At 46.7% G+C, this 24333-nt stretch overlaps 2 protein-coding genes across 2 annotated transcripts; both read right to left on the bottom strand.

Annotated features, from left to right (window-relative positions):
• Positions 1-5271: 5271 nt before the first annotated feature.
• Positions 5272-7064, bottom strand: LOC120656496 (protein G1-like3). Its single transcript, XM_039934600.1, has 3 exons — positions 6731-7064; positions 6524-6617; positions 5272-6214 (listed from the first exon to the last, which is right to left on the bottom strand). Exon 3 carries the CDS (start codon positions 6208-6210, stop codon positions 5611-5613), a length of 600 nt encoding a protein of 199 aa, XP_039790534.1. The 5' UTR covers positions 6211-6214; positions 6524-6617; positions 6731-7064; the 3' UTR covers positions 5272-5610.
• A 13536-nt stretch (positions 7065-20600) lies between these two features.
• LOC120656497 (wall-associated receptor kinase 5-like) lies at positions 20601-23344 on the bottom strand. The gene is made up of 3 exons (XM_039934601.1): positions 22322-23344; positions 22050-22220; positions 20601-21924 (listed from the first exon to the last, which is right to left on the bottom strand). Exons 1-3 carry the CDS (start codon positions 23262-23264, stop codon positions 20732-20734), a joined length of 2307 nt encoding a protein of 768 aa, XP_039790535.1. The 5' UTR covers positions 23265-23344; the 3' UTR covers positions 20601-20731.
• Between the last annotated feature and the right edge of the window lie 989 nt (positions 23345-24333).

The raw sequence follows: 24333 nt of genomic DNA on the forward strand, positions 1-24333 counted from the left end.
GGCAGCTGGCGCCCTCTCCTCCTCCTCCACCTCCCTCTCACGACTCCTCTCCTCCCCCCTCGGCCAGCAGGAGCTCCAGCGCGGCTTGCGACGGCGCAGCTCAGATCCAGCGCGGCCAGTGGCGGCGCAGCTCAGATCCGGCGGCAGCGGCGGCTCCAGCTAAGCTCCGCCTCGGTGTCGTGGCCAGCCGCAGCCAGCAGGAGCTCGAGCTCAGATCCGGCGGAGGGTCAGCGTCGGCGGGTGGCGGTAGCGGCGCTAGCCAGTGGCCGGGGGCGGCGGCGGCGCTGGCCAGCGGGTGTGCGGCAGCGGCGGGACGCCCCATGCCGGCGCGGCGGCGGCAACCCCGACGGCGGAGCTCGCCCGCGCGACTGGCCGAGGGCCCCAGCGGCAGCGCAGTGGCCACTCCGACGGCGGCGACGAGCTGGTGCCGGCATGCGGCAGCGGACTGGTAGGGCCGACGATTTTTTTTTGTTTTCGGAAAATGTTTGCCGAGTGCTAGTTTTAACACACGGCAAAACTTTTGCCGAGTGCGCGAAGAAAAACACTCGGCAAAGGTGCCCTTTGCCGACGTTTGTTTACCGTGTGTAGTTTGCCGTGAGCAACACACGACAAATATTTTGCCGTGGGGAAAATAGCCTTTGCCGTGTGCCCCTGGCACACGGCAAACGGCCTGTTTCCGGTAGTGTATGCTGGTGATCCAGTTATTTTACAATGTAAAATAAGTTTATATTTTTAATCATTTTAGGCCAGGCTTGGCCTAGCTCAATTTTTAGGGGTACCAAATCCAATGCCAAGCCCTAATACGCTAAACCAAAGTCAGGACGAGGAGTTTGAAATTTTCTATTTAGCGTGGATTCTTATTATGTTATTAGCTTGCTCATGCCTCCGTGAGCTGTAGAACACTTGTATCATCGGTACCCAAATAGTTTATGTTACCTTTCTTAACTTGTGTAAGAAACACTTACAATTCGTAGGAAAGCTATGCGCACATTTACCTAATAAGAGAATTCACAAGTAAATTTGATGATGGAGCTAGCGAGTATAATTAAAAAAACTGCGTGACTTAAAGGAGTGCATGATTTAGCTTAACATATTTTAGGCATACATATCCATGCATATAGGAATTGGATATGACCCAGTGGAAATTCTGCTTGTGTGTTGCTAATAAGGACTGTTCCATGACTCTATACACTTGGCAAATAAAGTTTCTAATATTGGTGAATTTTTCAATTTTGGTGCGCATATCTATCCAAGTGAATTTTCTATTACACATTCAGGAATATCATACGTTTCATTTTATAAATAGGACAAGTTTCTCCTATATACGACTCAGTCCTACCGTGAGATAATGCCAACAGATAGTTTCATAAGTCTCATGGTTAATACCTAATATAGCTCCTAATTTTTACATACTTTTTTAGTTTTAAATAAAAGCAGTACATATTATGGTGTCACATAAGACTCTTTTATTTTATTACCATGTTTTACATGAGAGCACTTTTAGATATGTTTCCTAACTGTAAGTTTACAAATTTCATTTATACAATAATGCAAAAAGTAATAGATTATCCCCACAGAAATACAGCCGAATTTCGGCAATTAAATACATCACACTAGGTGCCACCTACTTTGGTAGATAAGCTTGGTATGGCCGAACTTGTTGATTCAAAATACAATAATTTCCGTACGGTCTAACTAGGCACAAAGTATTATTATCTCCCGGTTGAGCATATATGCCTAGCATAGTTGATTGTATAAATATAATTATTATTAAATATTTAGTTTTACCAAAATAATTATGTTTACAACTACAAATCAAGGATCACACTTTCAACTCTATATTTATTTGTATGAATAAAAGTTTGGGTAGTTAATTGAGTACATATACTAAGGGGCCAAGAATCGGCGCAACGCCGTGAGTTCTGGCCCACGTGGGGCCCACACAGCACTATTCACAGTGGGCCCATATGTACTGTTCACAAGCGGACCCCATGCACTGTTTAGAACTGTTCATAAGTGGGCCCCACTTGCCAATGTTCACAAGTGGGCCCCACACGACACTGTTTAGTACTGGTTTTTTTAACCTTTCCAGTATAAGTCCGTCTTCTGTTTTTTTAAAAGAAAAAACTTCCCAATATTTGCTTTCTAATATTTAAAAAACCTGTTATCTAATATACACTTGAGACTTCCTAATATTTATAGCATCAGTTATCTAATATACACTTGAGACTAAAGTTCTAACAGCATTTATTTATATGAACGATCCAGCATATAAAGGGGTAGCTTATGTGTTAATTTTACATCAACTGAGAATTTTAGATCGTTAAAAATATTTACCATCTAACTAACTGATTGTACTAAACCAAACTTAAAAAAATATATCATAGCATCTTATCTGTACTATACGATCTCATAAGTCCATGATGTCCATAAAAGACAATAATACCTATCGTTGCACACTACAAGTCTATTGTAAAATAAAAAATATACATTTTTATACAAAAAAATTAATTCTGTATTCCACAATAATATATTTTTTATATATAATTTAAAACATCGTATGATCCTCTTTCGAGAACAGTAAAAAAAATATTACTTTGAGTTAGCAATTTCCTATACGGGCGCGCATAGCGCGCCTACCAAACTAGTTATTATACAGCTGCAAATATGTTGGCATGAGCTTATGCCTTTCACCATATGGAAATAAATCATTTTTTTCTTGATTTTGAACAATGCTTTTTTCTATTACAGATCAGTTAAATAAAGTACTAATTAAAATATTATTTTGTTCAAATATTATACTATATACTATGAATAGACTAGAGGTACGGTTAGTGCTTATTTTTATTTAGAGAATTAAATGTATAAAACCAAAACTTGTAGGTCAAAGTCTATATATAGCATCAGCAGAGAAGAAGAATGAAGATAGGATATATAAAAAATGAATCCATATCACATTCTTATAATTTTTCATATACTTTTGCATAGGAAAAACATGTTACAACAAACAGATTGTGGATTTGAGTGAACTAGACACCATGTGGATTTGAGTGAACTTAACTTCCCTCTTAGACAAGAAAATGTTGTCATGATTCTATATTAAAATTTTACTATTAGATCCTACTAGTTGCTAGTAGCCATATAATTGAATTTATATTAGTTAGAGCATAAAGAATCAAAGTTTTCTTATCAATTTTGAGTGAACTAATAATACTTTTACAGATTGTGTACTGTATGGCCTTATTAACACATTGTTGTAACTTTATTTGAATATATATATGAAATAGAAGTACAAAATAGTTTTATGAACCTTCCCTTTCAGCTTCTAATAACAAATACTGATAATTAAAGAAGGGTTTTTCTGTATCTTCTCTCTCAGCTCATAATAAAAATGCTAATAATTAAAGAGTGTTTGAAATGTACCCTATATATGATGTTCTCTAAGTGTTTGAAATGTGCTCACATATTTATCTGTGCTGTAGGATTTAAATAATGAGAGATGGCAAACTTTCCTCGAATGCACCTACCTTATGTACTTCATTTTTACTAAATCATATATGACTAAAATATCTTCATTCGGTGGTTCTAATGGATGGCTTTGGATGAATGAATATGATGAGGTCTACTAGCATGCATAAGAAATTTAATTGGTATAAATAGCATAGCGCACACAGTCCTACAGTAAGCATGTAAAGAGGGTGCATGCTACAATATATGCTCCAAATATTCAATTTCTACAAAACTTACTACTAATATGGCTTAGTATTGGTTCATAAAAACACAATGAAAAAACCAGAGAGATATGGAATCACATCAAACAACATAGGCATATGCAATTATGTAACGAAATAATATTATTTGCCTAGTAACAAATTGAATGAGCACATAAAATTAAGAGTCCAGGGTTAATAACGAACAATGTTAAATATACATATGGAAACTTAAAGTGGTAATTCTGATCAACTGAATAAAGACATCAGCTCTTTATAGCGTGCTTAATAACCTCATGGCGAGTTATTATTAGTTAGTTCAGTAGTTTGTTTCTTATTAACAATTAGCCAAGCAGTATACACTATAACAATGAATGAACAATTGCTTAATGCCACTAATGTATTTAATTAGATCTCTCTACAATAATATTGCTTAATGTCATAAATTTCATTGGGTCATATTATACCAATTGCTGTGTTGCCTAAATAAGTAAATATCTATAGTTCTCTCTACCATTTTAACATATATATAGACACACGATGTACCAGCAGTCCAGCACTAGTTTCTTCATGAAATCAGGAATCAGAGACCAAGCAACCAATGAAGAAATCCGGTGTTAAAATGGCAGTGTTAGCATACCAATCAGGGACCCTGTAGATATACGCAGCTGCTAACTACAGTAAAAACCAATGAACATCTCCTTGTTTGGCCGCGTCCTTCACGAATTTAAGTAGGACAAGCCGGTGGGGGTAGGGGCACAGCACACATGCTACTACTGTTCGTCCATTTGACCTCCTGGACTGGCGTCACTGCAGGCTGCAGCTAGCTAGCTCAAGCAGCCGGCCGGCCGGCGAGCCCCGCCGGCAGGCCGACCAGTGTGCCACGCGTGCTAGAGAAGAACAGCAGTGGCATCCTGTTCAACCGTCACGCAAGATCTAGCAAGATATGCGCCGAGCCAATGGGACGGCGGACCGACCGACGACGGGACACACGGGAGACCGCCGGTCCTGAGGAAGAGCAGCGGGCCGGCCGGCCGGCCCGTGTCCTTGCCTTTGGTGGCGTCGGCAACAGTGTGCCGCGCCCGTGGACGAAGGGCCCGGCTCGATCGATATCCGGCCATGCCCGCGCGCACTGCTCATTGACTACTGGTGCCGTGCTGCCTGTGATCTGAAGCAGCGAGGCAGCTAGCAGCGGGGGTGGCCGGGCCGGAATCGAGCGGCGGCGAGCGCACCATAAAAAGGAAGAGGATCAGGAATCTCAGAACAAGAAGAAAAGCCAGGCCCGAGATGAGAAGTGTCAAATTTGTAGGAGTAGGTCCTCGATGGGACTTGGCATGCTCGCGCACGGAAATGGCACGCGAGATCCTTGAAGAACACTGCAGCAAAAAGAGAGGGGGTTTGGGGATGATCGGACGACCAGTGGTCCAGTAGTCGTCGCGCGCTCTCGTCCTCTCTGTACTTCTGAATTGAAGGGCACGTACGCACGTACAACAATGAATGGGCACACTAACTAGTATGCAACCCAGTCTCCGATCCATCTATAATCAGGAATCAACAGTACTGAAAAGTAAGGCAACTCAAAGTCTCATTGATGATCCATTGATTGGTTTCCTTCCAGCGTAGCAGCAGATTGAGCGGAACTGCTTGACACGAAAATTAAGAGGTAGCTAGGAATAATTGAAGCTAGCAGTAGAGAGAGCACGAGTGAAGAAATAACAATGTAGCAAGGCACACGATCGGCAGAGTCTGATCGAGGAAGACGAAGAAGCATCGCGAGCAAGATGGCAGCAAACCATGCATGCATGCACACGGGAATGGATCGAAAGCTACATAAAATATGCTCAGTCCGGCGTATCAAATGGCGCGTGCGCGCGTCGTACTGGTGGCGGCCGGGTGGTCCTCAGCACGCCGCGCCGGCGGGCGGCGGGGCCGGAGGCGGCGGGTGTCCTCCGCTGCCGCCGGCGTGATCGGCCGGCGGCTGCGGCTTCTTGCGCTTCTTCTTCTCGTAGCTGACGCCGCGCGCGCGCGCCTGGTGCTCGCGGACCTCGCGGAGGTAGAGGCGGACGGCGCGCCCCGCGAAGGGGTTGGACTCCGGCCGGCCGCCGCTCTCCTCGAAGGCGGCGCGGAGGCGGCCGACCAGCGCGTCCAGGCTGCCCCACGCCTGGCGCAGCGGGCAGGGGCACGGCGCGGGCGGGTTCGGGTGCCCGAAGAAGGGGCACGCCGCCGTGTGCACCTTGGTCTTGCCGAACTGGTCCAGGTAGCGCAGGAACTCCAGCACGTGCGCGCCGCTGCACTGCGCCAGGCTCAGCGGCGGCCGGTGGTTCCGCAGGTACTGCCCGAACGTGTTCCAGTCCCGCCGCTTCTGCGCCTCGTACCGGCTCGGCGTCTGCGGCGCGCCGCCGCCGCCCGCCGACGAGGACGCCCCACCGCTGCTCGATCCACCGACTCCGCCGCCGCCATCACCGCCGCCCGGGCTCTCGGGCTTCGGCGGCAGGTCCATCAATCTGGCATCCAAGAATCAGGCAAACACATGAATCAGTGGTGGAGCCGGTGATTACATGCACCTTTTGGGGGATCTATCTGGGGTGCTCTCTGCTCTCTTCTTTAATTTGCTTGTCCATGTGCGTGTGAAAGCGATGCATCTTCGATGTATATTAACAAGAAGGAAACATTCTTTTTCTCAGAGCGAGGTGTGCAAGAGAAGAAATTAACAAAAACACAGGTGGTATTTGCATACGCTGTTAGTCAAATTATACACATGTGGTGAATGGATTCAATTTAGTTTTCTTGGAGAGCCAGCAGTCACATGCTACCTTTCGTGGCGATGCCGGCTGGTTTCGGTGGAGGGCCCGTCGGAGCGGTGGAGGAGATTCCAGCAGGGATCTCTAGCTGGAGCTGGAGCTGAAGCTGACTCGAGAATCCGCAGAGAGCAGTAGCGAAGAGAGGAGATAAGGAAAAAGATTAAAAAAAAAAGGAGCTAGCACAACACAAGTTACAGGCGCTCTTGTTTTGCCGCTTACCGTTGCTCAGCTAACTGGAGTGGCAGTGGTCGTCGGTTGCTCGCTGCTGTTGCTCGTCGTCTCATCAGCTTCATCAGGAGCGGGGAGGAGGTGCGGGCTACTATTTTTAGGAGGGTCGGGGGTGGTGGAAAAATAGATTGTTTGGCCTAAAAAGGGGAGATCTGCGGAGCAACTGGGAGATGGAACAGAGGGGAGGAAGGGAGGACAGGGACACTGTGACTGTGAGGTGAAAGGTGACATGACTAAAGGTAAAACTATTTTCGTTTTTTTCTCCTCTCTCTCTCCCGGAGCGGCAGCCTATAGGGTTTGTGTGGGTGGTGGGGGTGGGTGAAAGCGAGCGGCAGCTGTCCCGGGCACGCTCGCCCTCGCCTCCGTTTGTATAGGCCTCGCGGTGCCGGCCGGTGTCCTTGCCCCCGCCGCCGGCCGTCGATCGGATGCGCGGTGGACGGCCGGCCGGCCGGCCGGTGTCCCGCCGGAGAAGAGAGTCCAAGGCGGGAGCGCGCTCCATGATGCGCCCACATGACATATCTGAGGCGTGCAGGATGCAATGGACGACGAGCCCCCTAAAGAGGTCATGTTTGGTTAGGTGTCACATCACAATTTAAAAAAAAACAAATGTTTGTATGAAGTAGTAAATAAAATTTATTTACAAATTTTTTTAGAAATGAGTATAATTTTTTGAGACGAATTTAATGAACCAAGCAAGTTCTATCATAATTGGCTACAGTGATGCTACACTGACCGTGCTCAATCATCCCCTAATCGTGCGGTCAAAAATCTCATTAGCTAGAGTAACTACTGTAGTATCATAGTTGTGGAGGTAATTTTATAATTAGATTTGATTTAATACCTCTAATTAGTGATTAAATTATTAATTTTTTTTATTAAAATGTTTTCACGCCAAACCAAACAAAGGCAGAGGGTGGGGGCCGGTGGTGTCCGTACGAACGGCGACGGCCCGGGCCCACGCGCCGGGGCAGGCCCCCGGAGCCCCGGTGGTGTCACATCACAATGAATGCGGCTGCTAACTTGTCCTTGTGAGAGCATGTGTTCTGAGAACGACGGGAACGAGCTGCATCTGACGTAAAAGAGAGAGAAAATAGGAGAGAGAAGAAAATTGGTGAGTTCTGAGATGCCGACTGATGGGAGGCGAAATGCTCTGTGTTTCTCTGCATGTCCACTCCCATTACTCCACGTCCTAGTTAAGCAGCGCATGCAGAGCAAAAGAATCGAGAGGCCCGCTACCCACAAGCTCGGGAGCTCGGATGAGCTGACGATCCATACGCCGGCTAGCAGGCGGTATTATAAAACATGCTCGGAAATGACAAATGAAAAACACTGCCCGAGAGCATACCCGAAATGTGCTCCGAAATAAAACCCATGGCCATCATTCGGTAAAAGGAAAAATTATTGCTCTCTGGTGACCGGTATTGATTCCTCTGGGCTTTTTTTTCGTACTTCTGCACGAGTAACTCTGATCTGCAAAAGCAAGAATATTTGAGCCCAAGCAAGGATCATGATCATCTCATGCATGCCTAGTGGTTTGTTTTTTAACTATAATTTTCAAATGCAACTAGGAGAAAATAACAGCAAAGCTTTAACTTAAAAGAACCAAGTGACATGTGACTTGCAAATTTGACGCACACGCAACTAGATGCATGCATGTATTAAAATATAATGGTTGTGAAAATCCACATACACATATACCTTATCTTCCGGAAAAAGACAATGCTCGATGGATGGAGTGCATTAATACACACGTTGGCTGCGCTTCTTAATTAAGTCGCTAGCTAGCATATATAATAACTGAAATACCTATTAAAATAGTTGTAGACTTTAATGCATGGGACAGAATATTCGACAAGCATAAATATATTTGAAGTGTTTACATTGTATAGTATGGGAAGAAAATATCATTTTCTAGTCATGCCACTTGATCCTTGCCCATTTGGATTTCTCAATAAATGTTCAATAATGCTTAATCTTGCAATATAATCCTGCTGCCAGCTCAGTTTTGGATGCTATATCTAAATATTGCTGGAATACGTTCTTCCATTATGTAGGGGAGAATTACAACATAAGAGTGTGCCAATAATTTCATTAGAAGAGTGTTTCTTGTACTCTTGCAATCAAATGACAAAAAATAAATAAGTAATAAGGGTTTTAACATGTTCACAAGAAATTTGATTATGGTGGTTTAACTTATACGTCGTAAAATTAAAAAAAGTAGTACCCACAAAAATAAAGATATGGCAAAGGGAATTTGGTAATACTTTTGCCCAAATAAATATTTGATAAATCGGTCACTTTCGAACTAGACAAAATTTTCCTTTTATGAAGCATCTAGTATGTACAATCACGAAAGATATCACTATTCTGTTCTGTCTATTTTGTCCAGTTGATTTGACTATAGATCCAAAGACATCCATTCTATATGGACCAAGGACCATAGTCATGGCCTACCAATGTATCTTAGCAAGAAAAGAGTTCGTCGAATTTTCTATTTTTGGTACCATTATGATATATGTGGTTGCAAATAAATCCTGCCTGCCATTGGCTTGACTCACAGGACACTTCGTGAGAGTTTTGGGTACAACAATTGGGTGGATCAGTGGATTTGGTTGCTAATTCTTGTTTGAAAAGTAGTCCTCTTGTTTTCTGGATTATTTTTCACCTTTTAGTTGCTTCAAGAGCTATGCGTTTTTCGATAAGCATGTGGGCGCTGGGGCCCGGCCGGGAGTGGTGTCACTGTTATTGATTGTTGGGAAGTAGCAGCAAACAGTCAAGCTGCTAGCAACATGCATGCATCTGCTGAATTGCTGGTTGCATCTACAATGCGTGATGCTTCAAATAATAGGATCCAATGTTTAGTACTGGACCATCAGTGTGTATTTGGCATTTCATGTCAAAATGGTAGGGAAAAAATGGTGAAACAACAAATAAAACAAAAGGCTCCAGCAACATGCATGTATACATATGCCCCTCAGCATGTACTATCTGTTGTGCATTTATTCGGGTCTTGGATGCAGGATTTTACGTGGGATAGTAAAAAAATTATATTCACAGGTTTATGTGCGCTTCTATGGTCAATCTGGTTATCCAGAAATGATGTAGTTTTTCATAATATTCAAAGACAAACTGTTCTCCAGATCCTTTTTAGGGCTACTCATCTCACCAGGACATGGGCGATTTTGCAAAAGAAGGAGGACATAGGCTTGATTACAGATGCATGACGCGCTTTGGAAGTAACAGCGATGGACATCTTTGCACGTAATGGGTGGCAATTTAGCAATAGGCTTTGTGGCTTGTAATTTGCTTCATGTTTATCTCTCAAAGTTTGTAATAAGGGCCGGATATATCTCTTTGATATATAGGCTGGGATATTGTTTTCAATATTACTTTATCTAAAAAAGCTAAAAGCAGGACCATACAAAACTCGGACTTCCTCACTCTAAAAGTTTTGACGTAATTCAATGAACTACTGGGAGTTTTTCAATGGTAAAAGCTGGTTTAATTTGGACAAGCTGCTGGAGGAGGTTCTTCATGTCACAGTGCAGATTCCGTTTTTTCTCAGAGCTGGGAGCTTGAACTCTGTGGATGGCGCGCGGGTGCTTTGGTAAAAAGAGGATGGACCAGCCGGGTTTACATCTTGATCAGTCTATGTTCTGTACTTGTGGTACTGGGCTGCGCAATACTGTATCTCTGAAATGTACTGGAAATAACGCCAACCTATGTTTGGTCATAAAGTTGCTTCGTACCTTTTATTTGTTCTTTTTTCTAGATCATGAATCCCCCCAGCTGGTTTGATCCTCCTCTTGTTGTTGTATATTTTCTCGCAAGCATATGCGGTGCTAGCATTGGGCGTGCACTCATGTACTCTTCACTGTGAGCACTTGTACCAAAAGATTCTATATATGAAACTTTCGCCCCCCCCCCCCCCCCCCCCCTCTTTTTTTTGGTAGACAACAAGGATTTTGGCAGAATCTATATCTCTATATCTATACGTATTACTTAAACGAATAAAGTTTCTATCTAAATTTTTGGTTTGGTCCGTCTTGTGTCGTTGACATGTGGACCTTAGTCCATCCCATATGCAAGTCAGAGTAGCCTTTCGTCAATCAGAATTTTAATTGGAACCTGCACAAATCAATCGGAATCATAATCGGACCCTGCATAAATCAAGCGGAATCCCAATCGGGTCCCGGACAATCAATGTCTCGCATGATCACAACATGGCCTGTATAAGGAGAACAAGCACAATGTTGGTGATATTATTTTATTAATGATATTATGCATAGTTATTATATTATCCATAGCAATGCACAGACACTATGCTAGTCTATTACTAAAGCGATTAAAGTTTCCACCTCAAGTTTTGGTTTGGTCTGTCTTGTGTCATTGATATGTGAGCCTTATTAGTCAATCCCGTATGCGAGTCCGACTAGTCTTTCATCAATCGAAAATCCTAATTGAAATCCAGACAAATTAGTTGGAATCATAATTGGAACTCGGACAAATCAATTGGAATCCTACACTACTACAAAACTGGATTAACCGAGGCACTTTGAAAAGGCCTCAGAGGTGTGCACAGTATTCAATTGTCTCTATTAATGCCTACGATTAACAGAGGCGGACAATTTTTATTAACTGAGGCGGTTAGAAAAAACAACTCGGCAAATCGATTAACTGAGGCATTTGCTGTAAAATAACCGCCTTTGAAAAATAGGCCCAGCTCGTTGGCCTAAAAAAAACCCAATAACAAGCACACATATATATACAACACTTAGGGTTGGAGTTCTCATTTCTCTCCCTCTCACTCTCCACACCAGCCGCTGGCGCGAGCACTCAGTGCCCAGGCGCCCCCAAGCGGCGGCGCGGCCCAGCCGGCGACGAGGGCCACCTGCAGCGGCGGCGCGCCGGCCCCCTGCGGATCCGGCCGCCCTCTGCGCCCCGCTCGCTGCGGCTGACAGCGGGCCACTCGCCCCGCGCTTGGAGGTCAGATCCGGCCACGGGGCGGGCGGGGCGCCTCGGCAGCGGCGGCGGCGACCTCGACCTCAGGCTGGCGGCGGGCACAACGCGGAGGCGACGGCCCGGGGTGAACGCGATGCGGAGGCCGCGGCCGGCGGCGCGGACCTTGGCGAGCGGCAGCGGCGGACCTTGGCGAGCGGCGCGAGGGCCCGAGCCGCGTGGCCCCGACCGGCCATGACGCGTGGAGGGGGCCGCCGGCGGCGCGCGGATGTCCCTGCCTCGGTCGGCGGTGCGCGAAGGTCCTGGCTGGTGGCGGCGCGTCAGGCGGCCGGCCAGCCGCTCAGATGGGCTCGCCGGGCCTAGATGGGCGCGGCGGGCTCGCCTGTTTTTATTTATTTTTTTATTAACAGAGGCGGACAAAAAAATGTCTCTAGAAATGTTGTATTAACACTGACGATAGCTCTGAGGCGTTTTCAAAAAACGCTTCTGAAAATCGAAAATACACGCCTCTAAAAATAAAAAATGTAGTAGTGATAATCAGATCTCAGACAATCAATACTTTGTATGGTGACAATACACGGAGGGAACGACTACAAAGTTAGTGATATTATATGGATGTAGTATATTATCAATAGCAACGCATGGACACTGAACTATCCTCCTACGTACATGTAATATACAGGATTTTGTCAGAATAGGACAGTGAAGCCCCTGTATGTAGTCCTCCCACAGGTAAGGCCTAAGAAATTAATTCTATCTGTCATGTTGTTTCAACGCCATCGACCATCGTTATTTCTATAATAACCTGGTACTCGATCCCGTACACACCAGGATCGTTATTTCGAAGTGATGAAATGTGAAGCGACTCAAGATATGGACCACCAGAAGTTGACAGGTTAATCTGACAGCAATTTTGTTATATATCTGGTGGAAACCATAATTTTCATGAAAACTCGTGCAAACTACGGCAAAAAATCATCTAAATTTATTACAAAATCATACATGTAGATGATATGATGATACACAACCTTGTAAAATATCTTGTCCAAACTCGATTTTATTTGTGAGATATAAAAATAACAAATTTCTAACAAATCATCTAGACAGCTTTCTTGCTTGAAATTTATTATTTTTATATCTCACAAACGAAGTCGAGTTTGGACAAGATATTTTACAGGATTGTATATCATCATATTATCTATATGTATGATTTTTTTTGTGAATTTAAACGACTTTTTTACCGTGGTTTGCACAAGTTTTCACAAAAATTATGGTTTCCACCAGATATATTCCCATTTTGTTTCACTCTCTTCGTACTCTTGCATATACACGAGTACATTCTGATAGTGAAATTTCGGTTGTATGACAACTAATCTGAGTAGTGTAAGGTTTAATGGAGTGGACCAATGAATAAGAAAGAAATATTGATTAGCGAAAGATCTTTGGAGCAATTTGGTTGGATCATAATGGTATGTACCCCTCTGTTTTTATTTATATATCGTATATAGGTTTATTCTAAGTCAAATTTGATCAAATTTATAGAAAAAATAATAACTTTTACAACACAAAATTTATTTCATTGAATCCACCGTGGAATATATGTTGGGTAGTATAGTTGTTGCTATATTTTTTATAGACTTCGTCAAAGTTAGCCAAATTTGATTTAGAACAAATTTAATACGAGATGCAAAAAAAAATGGAGAAAGTATCTTGCTAGTTATGATAAATCGGAGGGAATATAATAAGGTATATTTCATTTTGTTATGATAAACATTGACTAAGGATTACTCTGCTTATATTTCGTTATGTGATACAAAAGTAGATATATTCATAAGACAAAAAATTGAATACAAATCTATTGACTTTAACATTTCAATTAAGTATTATAGCTGGTTAAAAGCTTATCCTAACAAAACGAAGTAAGCTTTATAGTTTCAAATGGAGGGACATAAGTACCACATCTAGCTAGGAATCTTGCTAGCGCCACCTGAGTGCTTTATGTTTTGAACAGAAGAAATAATACAATCAGTGAGTAGTCATCATCTCCTTGGAGTTTGCTACTTGAACACGCCAGATAAACTTCATTATTGGTGCCTAGAGCATGAGCACTGTTGTTGGGGCACCCTATATGCCACTTGACCAAAATTTCACGAGTACTGAAAAAAAAATATCTACCCATCCATGTTCATGACACGTATGGAGTTGCCAACGAAGAGAGATGAAATATGGGTGGAAGAAAGACACATTGATGTATCATATATGTTTTAAATTTTACCAACAAATATTTGAAAACCGTCTACAATGGATATATAATAGGTCGTTTAGTCTAATAAAGTGCTAAACGATAGGTGATCAACTGCTTAGCGTTTACCGTTTAGGCTAATATTGTTAAAAAAAACCATCTGCAATATGTATAAGTAAATTCAGGATGCATTTTGATAACCATTTGTGTTGGCCAACTGGTACATTGACCCTTTCTATGATGGTGGACCATAATGGGGTATATGTCTATGGAATTTCCCAAAATAAAATGAATCACAGCAATAATCCAATGTTATTAGCTGTGTACAGAAAATAGTACCGTACCGGTTGAAAGGTACATCAGATATATATTCAGATGGTGGGTACTGCTCTAGCTATACACCAAAAAAAATCCACATGAATACTTAAAAAGTCCTTGGGCAGAGGTTCCAGAGAATAACTGTCACAATGTTTATTATTTCTATTTCTAAAAAAAAGGAACTGTCACACTGAAGTGATGAACTCCTTGGAACGCAACGGAGCACACGATGCCTCATAGGAGGCTTGGAATTTGGAATTATATTCTTGGCTGCGTGCATTTACAAAGACCGAGCCAATCACAGTTTTTTTTTTTGCGAAAGAAGCGAGTTGTATTAAACCGTAGGAGAATAGTACAACCCAGACCTATTACAGAAAAGACCCATAAAAACTGATAATTACAACCGCCACACCAGGTTCCAGGGTCTTCACATCTTCCTCGATTCCGAACAAATCAGTCCGCCGGAGCCAAGGCAATAGCCGTCATCCGCACCAACGACGAAGTCCACAAAGTGGAGACCGCAGAGGAGAACTTACTGCTAGGCGACGAAGCCGAGTAAATTGTAGGAATATGGGGTAACAGAAACAAAATTTTTCTACCACATAAATCAGGATTACTGCAGTTATAGATCACGGGATTACCACTAGACGCGCGGTTGCGGAACTTCTGTAGTGCAGATGGAAGCCGGCAGTGCAGTTGCGTGAACCTCCTCTCGAACGGCTCGTCCTTGTGCAGCAGATGCGGCACCTCCAAGGTATCCACACGTACGGGAAGAAGCACAGGAGGGGCGGCACTATTCACGTGGCTACTATAGCGCGCACTGTTCACCCATGTGGTACTATTCACGCTCGGGTACTTTAGCAGGTTACTGTTCACGCGCGAGAAAAGGCTATGGTTAGGATTTCTAGACGCCCCCTCCTCTGTTTATATAGCCTCTTAGGTGGGCTGCCTTGGGCCCCACCTTGGGTGCCCCCGTTTGGGCCTAAATGGCCCATTAGTGCACCTAAGCTCAGTCTAATTCGGATCTCTTTCTTATCAGGCTTCTTTCCCTTAAGTGTGTGACCCTATGGGCTCACATGCGAATAGATATGGCCCGAGTACTCTTACTTGGCCCAATAGTAGACAGTGGCCTCTAGCAAGACATGTCAACTCCTATACGCACACAAAAATCATACCAGACGAGTCGCCACAATATCATATATATGTTGTTTCCTTTGCCTCACGATATTTGGTCTAGCTTAAAGCCGACCACTCTTTCTCGATCCTGTGATTCGGAATCTTTGGTTAACTCTTAACCCTAGTATGGCCATGCATTTCTTGATCCGAATCACTCGAGGGGCCCAGAGATATCTCTCTCTGTTATAGAGAGGGGCAAATCCCATCTTGGCCGACTATGTCTCACAGCATACTTCTTGACAGACCCGAAAGCCACCTTTATAACTACCCTGTTACGGTGCAGCGTTTGATGGCTCCTAAGTAAGTCGATTCACATCTTGAGTACATACGACGATCTCAGGTCTTATGACACATAATACATATTGTGCAATGAGAAGTCATCATCTCGTGTTGGGTCAGTTCAGTCTCATGTCTCACATGAGCCCACATTATTAGTTTGACATCCCTATGTCCATGACTTGTGAAACGTAGTCAATCAACTAATACATGTGCTAGTCTAATATTCATGTGTGTCCTCACATGAACTCCGACTAGGAACATTTTAGAATATTCATACAAGTATAGAGTTTCACAAATACTTCACATAAGCATTAATCAATATAAATTGTCATCCATGAATATTCAAGGAACACTTTATTAACCATGAATATAAGGAAATATGATTGTCTCTAGGGCATATTTCCAACATAAATGGCCTCCCAAGCACATCGGCCATCTCCGCAACGAGTGAAGACCGGCATGCGTTGTCCGCCACCACCGTCGAGGAAGACGATGGCCGGAAGGCTTCCGCCACTGCTGGCACATCGGCCGGCAGCCGGAAAGTGAATCCCACAAAACGGGGAAGACTTGTAGCACCCACCACTTCGCAGAGATGAAGCTAAAACCTTTCCTCACGAAGCCGCCGTCGGTGGTCGCATCGCCAGAACCGGCCTTGGTTCGAAGGAAGCAAAAACTCACCTGGAAAGCGACGGGGAGAACGCCGAAAAGGGCACCTCCACCACCACGAGCAAGGAGAATAGCACGACACAGGTGCTCTGCACCAGCTCGCCGTCGCATCCTTCGCCGGTCTTCCCCAGCGAGCTCGCCATCGCCGACAAGACCCGCAAAGACGGAGAAGAGCAAATGATTCACGAGCAAGGCGCTGGAGGACGCACCAGAGATGACGACCTCGCCAGAGCTCGCTCGGACAGGCAAAATCCTATCTGCATCCTCGCCGGAACCAGTGAACCACCACACCCGTCGCCGAAGAGAAGCAGAAGAAAGAAGACGTTCCGCACCGAAAAGAACAGCATAAACCTAAACCTAGCTACTAGAACCTACTAGAAACAGGTATGTACACCGGACAACACGGTGAAGGAGAGGAACCGGAGGAATCGGCACCGGATCGACTCTCCGCCTGTTTCCCCTCTCTCAAGTATCCGCGCCGGATCGAGTCTCCGCATGTTTCACCCCTCTCAAGTACTGTAGAGAGGGGAAAGGGAAGGGGACTCGGTGTTGTGGGACGGAGGCGACGCAGCCAATCACAGATTATATAAGTGCTTACCATCTGTTGTCGACATGCTTCTTGGAAGTGGGAACTGATCGAGAAGAACTGCTCGCGGCAAAGCCTTAAACTATGGCGGCGTACGGACCTTGACCCAGGCCGTCCTTTATCGAGGGCAGCGTGCATGCGGAGCCAGAGCAGCTGCTCCCTGGACCCTGGCTCTGGCTCCCTGCTGATGCGATAGCTCTGAAGCCTTTGAGAGGTCAGGATCTCGCCCTCCGACGCCAAGATTACGAGGTCGGCTCGGGTGAAACCGTGAATGTGTCCGGCGGAGGAATACACCGTCGACACTCGACACATGACATGGACGAACCGCGCAGAGCTGCTAAGGGGGTGTTTTAGTTGGTGAAAAAATATGAGTTTGACTGGTACATTTCATTGTTATTTGACAATTAATGTCCAATTATGAATTAATTAGTATCATTAGATTCATTTCGTAGGAATCAGTTATACTATGTAATTAATTATTTTATTTAACTATATTTAATATTTTATGCATGTGTTCAAAAATTCGACGTGATGGATACTGCGTAAATTTTTTTTAGAACTAAACGAAGCCTAAAGAGGAGTACTACATGCTTTGCTGCACGAATTGAAGTTGCTGCTGGGACGATGATGTATGCCTAGCCCACGCCACAGGGATCCGTACAGAATTTTTCTTTTAAGAAAAAGAGTGGAGCTTTGTTTGTTTATTGAGCTGGCTTCTGGCGGCATGTCCGTCTCCGTGTCCGTGGCAGATGCTGCTCCGTTTCCGTTGCAGGCTTGCAGCTGATCTTTGTGCTGTGTACCAAGCCACTCATCAAGCCGGTCGCTGTCACTGCGAGATTCTAACCCGGCCCGTTTCATAGCTGATCCCATCCCTCGAAGTTGCTTTCAACGGAGTTAAGTGCGTGCATCGCACCTGGTCTCGTGCCATTTCCACATCTGGCGTGCCATCCTGATCTCAGCAGGACAGCAACAGCTCTCCTGTCCACGAACTGTTGCTGGTCAGGGAAGAGAGATCGACGTTCCGGAGCAGGAGATTGACAGGATGCATGGACTACCTTGTAGGAGGGAGCAGTACTTGACGCTCCATGAATCCAGAGCCTCCCTCGTCCCTCGACATCTCGCCATCGATCGATGGCCAAGGCGACGACGTTGCTAGCGCCCTGATCTGAGCGGTGCGGTCAGGCTGATCAGCGCCTTGAACGCCCGCCCGGCGCGATGGATCGCGGCGAGGAGAGTCAAGTCAGGGTGACCCAAATAATTCCTACCCAGGACCAAGACCAGGAGACAGTGGTCTTGTTTGGGTTGGCGCTAGAATCCTAGCGCTAGAAGAGAATTTTTCCCGCATGAAGAACTGAATGAAGTCTATTTGCAAATTTTTTTTAGGGATGTGTGTAATTTTTCGCGAAGAATCTAATGACGGTAATTAATCGATGATTTGCTACAGTGATGCTACAGTAACCATCCTCTAATCGCGCGGTCAAAAGCCTCGTTAGATTCTTCAGGGTCACTAACGTGGGGGCTATGAAGTTAGTTTTGTAAATTGACTTTGCTTGACACCGTAATTAGCGGTCAAACTGTCAGTATTCACTAGCACGCTGCAAACCAAACGGACCAGTGCCAGGGCTTATCCCCCAACCAAGAACAGGACACGAGGCCCACGCAGTGAGTGGGCCGAGCAGTGTGGCACCACCAGACAGATCGATCCGCATGCACGTCGGCGTCAAGACGAACGCACCCACATCTGGAGGAGTTCTGGACCAGCTAGGTGCGGTTGCCCAAGCGCTAGCGCGCGTCTTTCAGGTCCGCTCGCGCTCGCCGTCGCAGGAGCAGCAGCTTGAAGAAGCCCCCCACCAGCCCGGAGGTCCCACCGTGGCGACTGTCCCAGCGGCGGCCGGCGGCGGTCGCGGACGGGGCCGGACCGGCGCTGGGGTGAGGGTACTGTCGGCAAGGCCTGTCACGGTCCGATTGGTTGAGGTAGTCGTTTCGCTGCGCCTGCCAGAGGAAAAGGGACCAGCTCCGTGGCCCAGCCAACGGAATTCGCATGTGAGAAACTTGGTGCTTTTGGACGACCAATCGACCAGCCCACAACGTGTAAATCCGATCTTGTCTGGATTAGTATAGCTCCAATACATTTAATAGCACTGCCAAAGGAGGGTAGCCTTCAAGGTGAGTGCGATGGAGATCAAAGCTAGACTGTAGACTCGGTGCTCACGCTTAGTCTGTTTTGCTAGTAGTTCTCAGTGTCAAGACTCCAATCTCTATCAATGTGTTGGTCATCCAGGCAAAAAGAAAAAAAAAGTGCCGGCTTGCTCATGTTCTCAACAGTGCTGCTCAGGTCAGGATGTGGGTAAGGATGGGCTGTACCATTATTCTTTCTTTCATGGGTCTGTCACACTATGTCCAAAGACTTCTTTCAAACTGTTTACGATGCTGCGCACTACGGCCCATCATGCCATGTGGGTCGCCAAATTGGATGATCAGTTCCTTGACCAAAAAGAGAGTTGTGCTCTCTTGCTTGTCTCTGTCTGGCATATGCATGAAGACTAAGACCAGTTCGCTCTCTAAGTTTAGTGATCCTGTTGGTGATAGCCCTGTAAATGGGTTGATAATCAAACTGCTATATCCACATCAATTCATTCTCGTAAGAGAAATTATTATTACTCATTCCGCACCAAACCAGCACCACCGCACATCAAACCAGCCCAAACATGTCAACTCATAATGAAATAAACTATTAGTCAAACTATAGTTACAACCCAATAAAAATCTATTTCTCAAAAAAATTATGGTGTAGATCTTGCCACACTATTTTGCACAGAGTAGCTGCTAGTCGTACTGAGTCGTTTTCAAAAAATTCAATCAATTTCTATATTTTATATAGTGTGAACGCGAGGTTTTATTTCCAGAGTCTGGCTCTTTCCATGGGGCAAATGTGTAGATCTAACAACACTGCTTTGCACAAAGTATCTGCCAGTCATACTGAGTCATCTCCAATAAAATTCTGTCAATTTTTATAAAATTTTATAATGTGAACGCAAAATTTTATTTCCAAAATCCGTCTCCTGACATAGGGTCTTTTGTAATTCTAGCCACATTGTTCTACGCAAAAGTAACTGATAGTTATACTAAGTTATCTCCAATAAATTTGAGTCAATTTTGATAAAATTTTATAGTGCGAACACAAAATTTTATTTCCAGAGTCCGGTTCTTGACGCGGGTCCACATGTAGGTCTAATCGTACCACTTTACACGGAATAATTATTAATCATATTATGTCATCTCTAACAAATTTCAGTCAATTTCAATAAAATTTTATGGTGTGAATGTACGGTTTTTAATTTTAGGGTCCAACTCTCAACGCAGGATCGATATTTATATATAGTCATACTGTTTTGCACAAAGTATATTTATATATAGTCATACTGTTTTGCACAAGGTATCCATTTCAACCTACCCAACTCTCATTTATATAGAACCGGCTCCGTCCCATCCCATTATCTAACACAACTCATTTTAAGCCATCAAAACGCATTCCGTATCAAAATCCAACCTATAAAACTCATTTCAACCCGACCTATTTGCAGGGCCAGTCGGTACATTATGCTCTTTATACTTTGTGGTCTCGGTGAACAATATGAGCACGTCTTCATAGGGCGTTCAATTGGTATTATAGATATTGATACTTTTTATGTAGCTAGATTTGGTGAAAACTAGTTTGACTAGGACCAAAACTAAAACTATCAATGAAAGGAGCTGTAGTACTGTACTAACGTGGAGATCTAATTCCAACATATGCCGTATCAGTAAAACTGATATTCCGAGGGCTACTAAGCTCGATTTCAGACGCCGTGCTGGGCGATCCACCGAGCATCGCCAGGATCTCCTCGGAGTTCTGCCGTCCCCATGGGTGCTGGGCCATCCTGCTCAGCCTGGCGAGCTCCTCCGCGACCTGCCTCATCGACGGCCTCCTGTCGCCGGCCATCTCCAGGCACTGCTTGGCGAGCTCCGCGACCTGCTCCAGCAGCTCGAGGCCGTGCTCGCCCTTCACCTGCTCGTCCAGTATCTCCTCGAGCCGGCCCTCGCCCAGCACCAGGAGGAACTGCGACGACAGGTACTTCTCCTCCTCCAGCTCCTCCAGGTTCAGCGCCTTCCGGCACGTCAGGAGCTCCAGCAGCACCACACCGAAGCTGTACACGTCGCTCCTGTCCGTCAGCCTGCACGTCCTCATGTACTCGGGGTCCAGGTACCCGCAGGTCCCCTGCACGAGCGTCACGAGCTGCGCCTCGTCCGTGGGCGCCACCGTCGAGGCCCCGAAGTCGGAGACCTTGGCGGTGAAGTCCTCGTCGAGGAGGATGTTGGAGGTCTTGACGTCGCCGTGGATGATGGGCGGCGACGCCCAGGAGTGCAGGTACGCGAGCGCCTCGGCGGTCTGGTGCGCGATCCTGAGGCGGAGCGTGAACGGGATGCGCGGCTCGCCGCCGCCGCCGCCGCCGCGGCCGTGGATGAGCCGGTACAGCGTGCCGTTGGGGATGTACTTGTACACCAGCATCGGGACCTCCACCTCGAGGCAGCAGCCGTAGAGCTTGACGACGTTGCGGTGGTTGATCTGGAACAGGATGAGCATCTCCTTGCCGAACTCCTTCTTCTGGCGCTCGCTGGCGAGGCGGCACCGCTTGATCGCCACGGCCTCGCCGTCCTTGGTGGTGCCCCGGTACACGGTGCCGTTGGCGCCCTTGCCGATGACGCTGCGCTCGTCGAACCTGTTGGTCGCCTCCTCGAGCTCCTCCTGGGTGAAGAGCGTGAAGGACATGCCCTGCCGCGACTTCATCTCCTCGAACAGCAGCAGGCCGCCGTGCTGCTTGAAGTACTCGCTCTTGATCTTGGCCAGCCGCCTCTTCTCGTGGACCATGTACAGGCAGGTCGCCGTGACGATCAGCACGACGACGCCGCTGGTGACACCTTCAGAAAACAGGCGGAAATAAACACGAAATGGTTAGTGAAACTGTTGCGTAGAAAGACTGGCCATTTCCTTCATTTCATCATCTGCTGTGGTTGGAAGAATTTTGGGTCCTCTGCTTGCTTACCAATGGCGATCTGCCATCCAATTTGGGACTTGTTGTCCTCGCACGTCCCATTGTAGGCGTTGCCCGTCGTCTTGTCAGGGCAAGCGCAGTAGAATGATCCAACAGTGTTGACGCAAGTGCCAGGAACAGAGCACGGGTACCTGAATCTTGCGTCTTCACACTCGTTAACATCTGCAAGGCAGATAGTAGGGTGAAAAAAAAGGAACGTTAGGTACACTTGGCAGTGACGAAGACATGGTGGAAGGAAGAGAGTCTGAGAGAGCGCTCATCACCTTGGCAGCCGTTGAGCAGGTAGGGGTTGCCGTCGTATCCGGCGGAGCAGTTGCAGAGGTAGCCCCGGCCCTTGCCGTACTTGGAGTCGACGCACTCGCTGCTGGCGCTGACGCAGGCGTACGCCGACGCGTTCCGCCTGGCCTCCTCGCACGTCCTGTTCCCGATGGCCCAGTCGAGCACGAGCGGCACCTGGCCGCCGTTGTCGGCGACGAACGCGTCGGTGGTGACGTACCTGGTGCGGAACTCGAAGGCGGCGGCCTCGACGAGCACGGCGTAGCTGCAGCGGCTCAAGCCGGCGATCCCGGAGGTGTTGAACTTCTCCTCGAAGGAGACCTGGTAGCCGTTGAGGCCGCCGGGGATGGCGGTCTGGCAGCACCCGACGCCGGCGCAGGCGCCGTCGGCCAGCCGCCCCGCGCCGGGGCACATGGCCATGCACCCCGTCATGTACCGGGACGTGTCGGTGGTGTCGTTGAGCGAGCGGATGTAGGCGAGCGAGTTGCAGCCGACGACGGTGAACCGGTTCTGCGCGTCGTTGATGCGGAAGTTAGTGATGGACATGTCGTACCACCAGTTGCTCTGGCCGTTCATGGCCCCCGCCGTGGCGTTGTAGCACCAGGGGTTGATGACGCTGTAGACCCGGAGCTGGCCGAGGCGCACCGACATGTCCAGCACCTCGATCTGGTAGTTGAACAGCCGGGGCCGCCCGCCGGCGCCGGCGCCGGCGGTGCGGTTGCAGGTGAGCACGAACGTCCAGTCCCCCGTCTCGAGGTGGCACCCGGGGCCGACGCCGAACGGGTACGGGATCTCGATGTCGCCGCACCGCCGCAGGCACGACGCGTGCGGCTGCATCGCCGTCGCCGGCCGCGCCGTAAGGACTAGAACGGTGGCGAGCAATGCAAGAACCATGTCTCTCGCGGCGGCGGCGTGATTAGTAGGTAGCATGGCCTGGCCGGGCCGCTGCTAATTGAACTATGGTGATTAGGCTGCTCACTAATCGAGGCTTTAATCAGGCCGCGCTGGGGTTGATTTGAAGAGATCAAACCGCAGCTGCTTTCGGTCTCACGCAGCCGGGATTGACTTCACTGCACGACGCCGACAGGTCCGTGGGAACTTGGGAAATTGCTTTCCTGATGTGGGCATGTGGCGTTGCGGTAGTTGATGCACGTTGATCTTCAGGCTCAAGATACATAGATATGAGTTGGGGCAGCGACAGCGACTGATCGGTCTCTCGATCTAGTAACTGTTCATCGTTCAATCTCCGTTTGACGTATGAACAGAGAATATCGGAGGTATATATATATATCACGCACGTATTTCTGAAACATTCTAAGACGAAAGCAATAGTAGTACCATCCTATTCAGCTCGTCGGTGTCGAGCTGCTCCCTAACCTTTCGCACCTCACTCTCTGTTCGCTTAGCCAACCAACCAGCAGTATTTTTTATCACACCAAATCAGCACCAGCCACCAGACATTAGGCAGACAGCAGTATTTTTCTCTTATAACAAATCAGCATCAGACACCAACCACAACCGAAATGGAGAAACTTAAGAAAATTACAATTTTAGAGGCAGTTAGTCAAAACTATAGTTTGCAACTTAACGGAGAAAATGGTGTTGATAATCATTTGTCTTTTTAAGTTTCATGATCACGAGGCCATTAGTCAAAACTTAAGTCGGAGGAAAGACAATTCATCAGCAGCAGCGTACTCCTAGTAACTAGCAGTAAGTCTCAGCTACCGTCTGAACATGATGGCCCCCGAGGCCCCGACTTGATCCATCAACATTTCCCCACATGCCTCCGAACTACCGTCCCCCGTCCCCCGGCTGCTTCTTCGATAGGGACGATAGCGTTTTGACTATGACCGCTGCAGATTTAAAATCCGGAATTCACCGAGCTCGACGGGGACGCCCAAGCAACCGGTGAATTCGACGTGTAAAAAACGGCTGCCCGGGAAGCTCTGCAGCTTAGCTAGGCTGTCAAAATAGGGTTGTTCTTCGTGGGGAGAAGCTG

Source organism: Panicum virgatum, chromosome 1N (assembly GCF_016808335.1).
Source record: "Panicum virgatum strain AP13 chromosome 1N, P.virgatum_v5, whole genome shotgun sequence".
Taxonomy (NCBI): Eukaryota; Viridiplantae; Streptophyta; class Magnoliopsida; order Poales; family Poaceae; genus Panicum; species Panicum virgatum.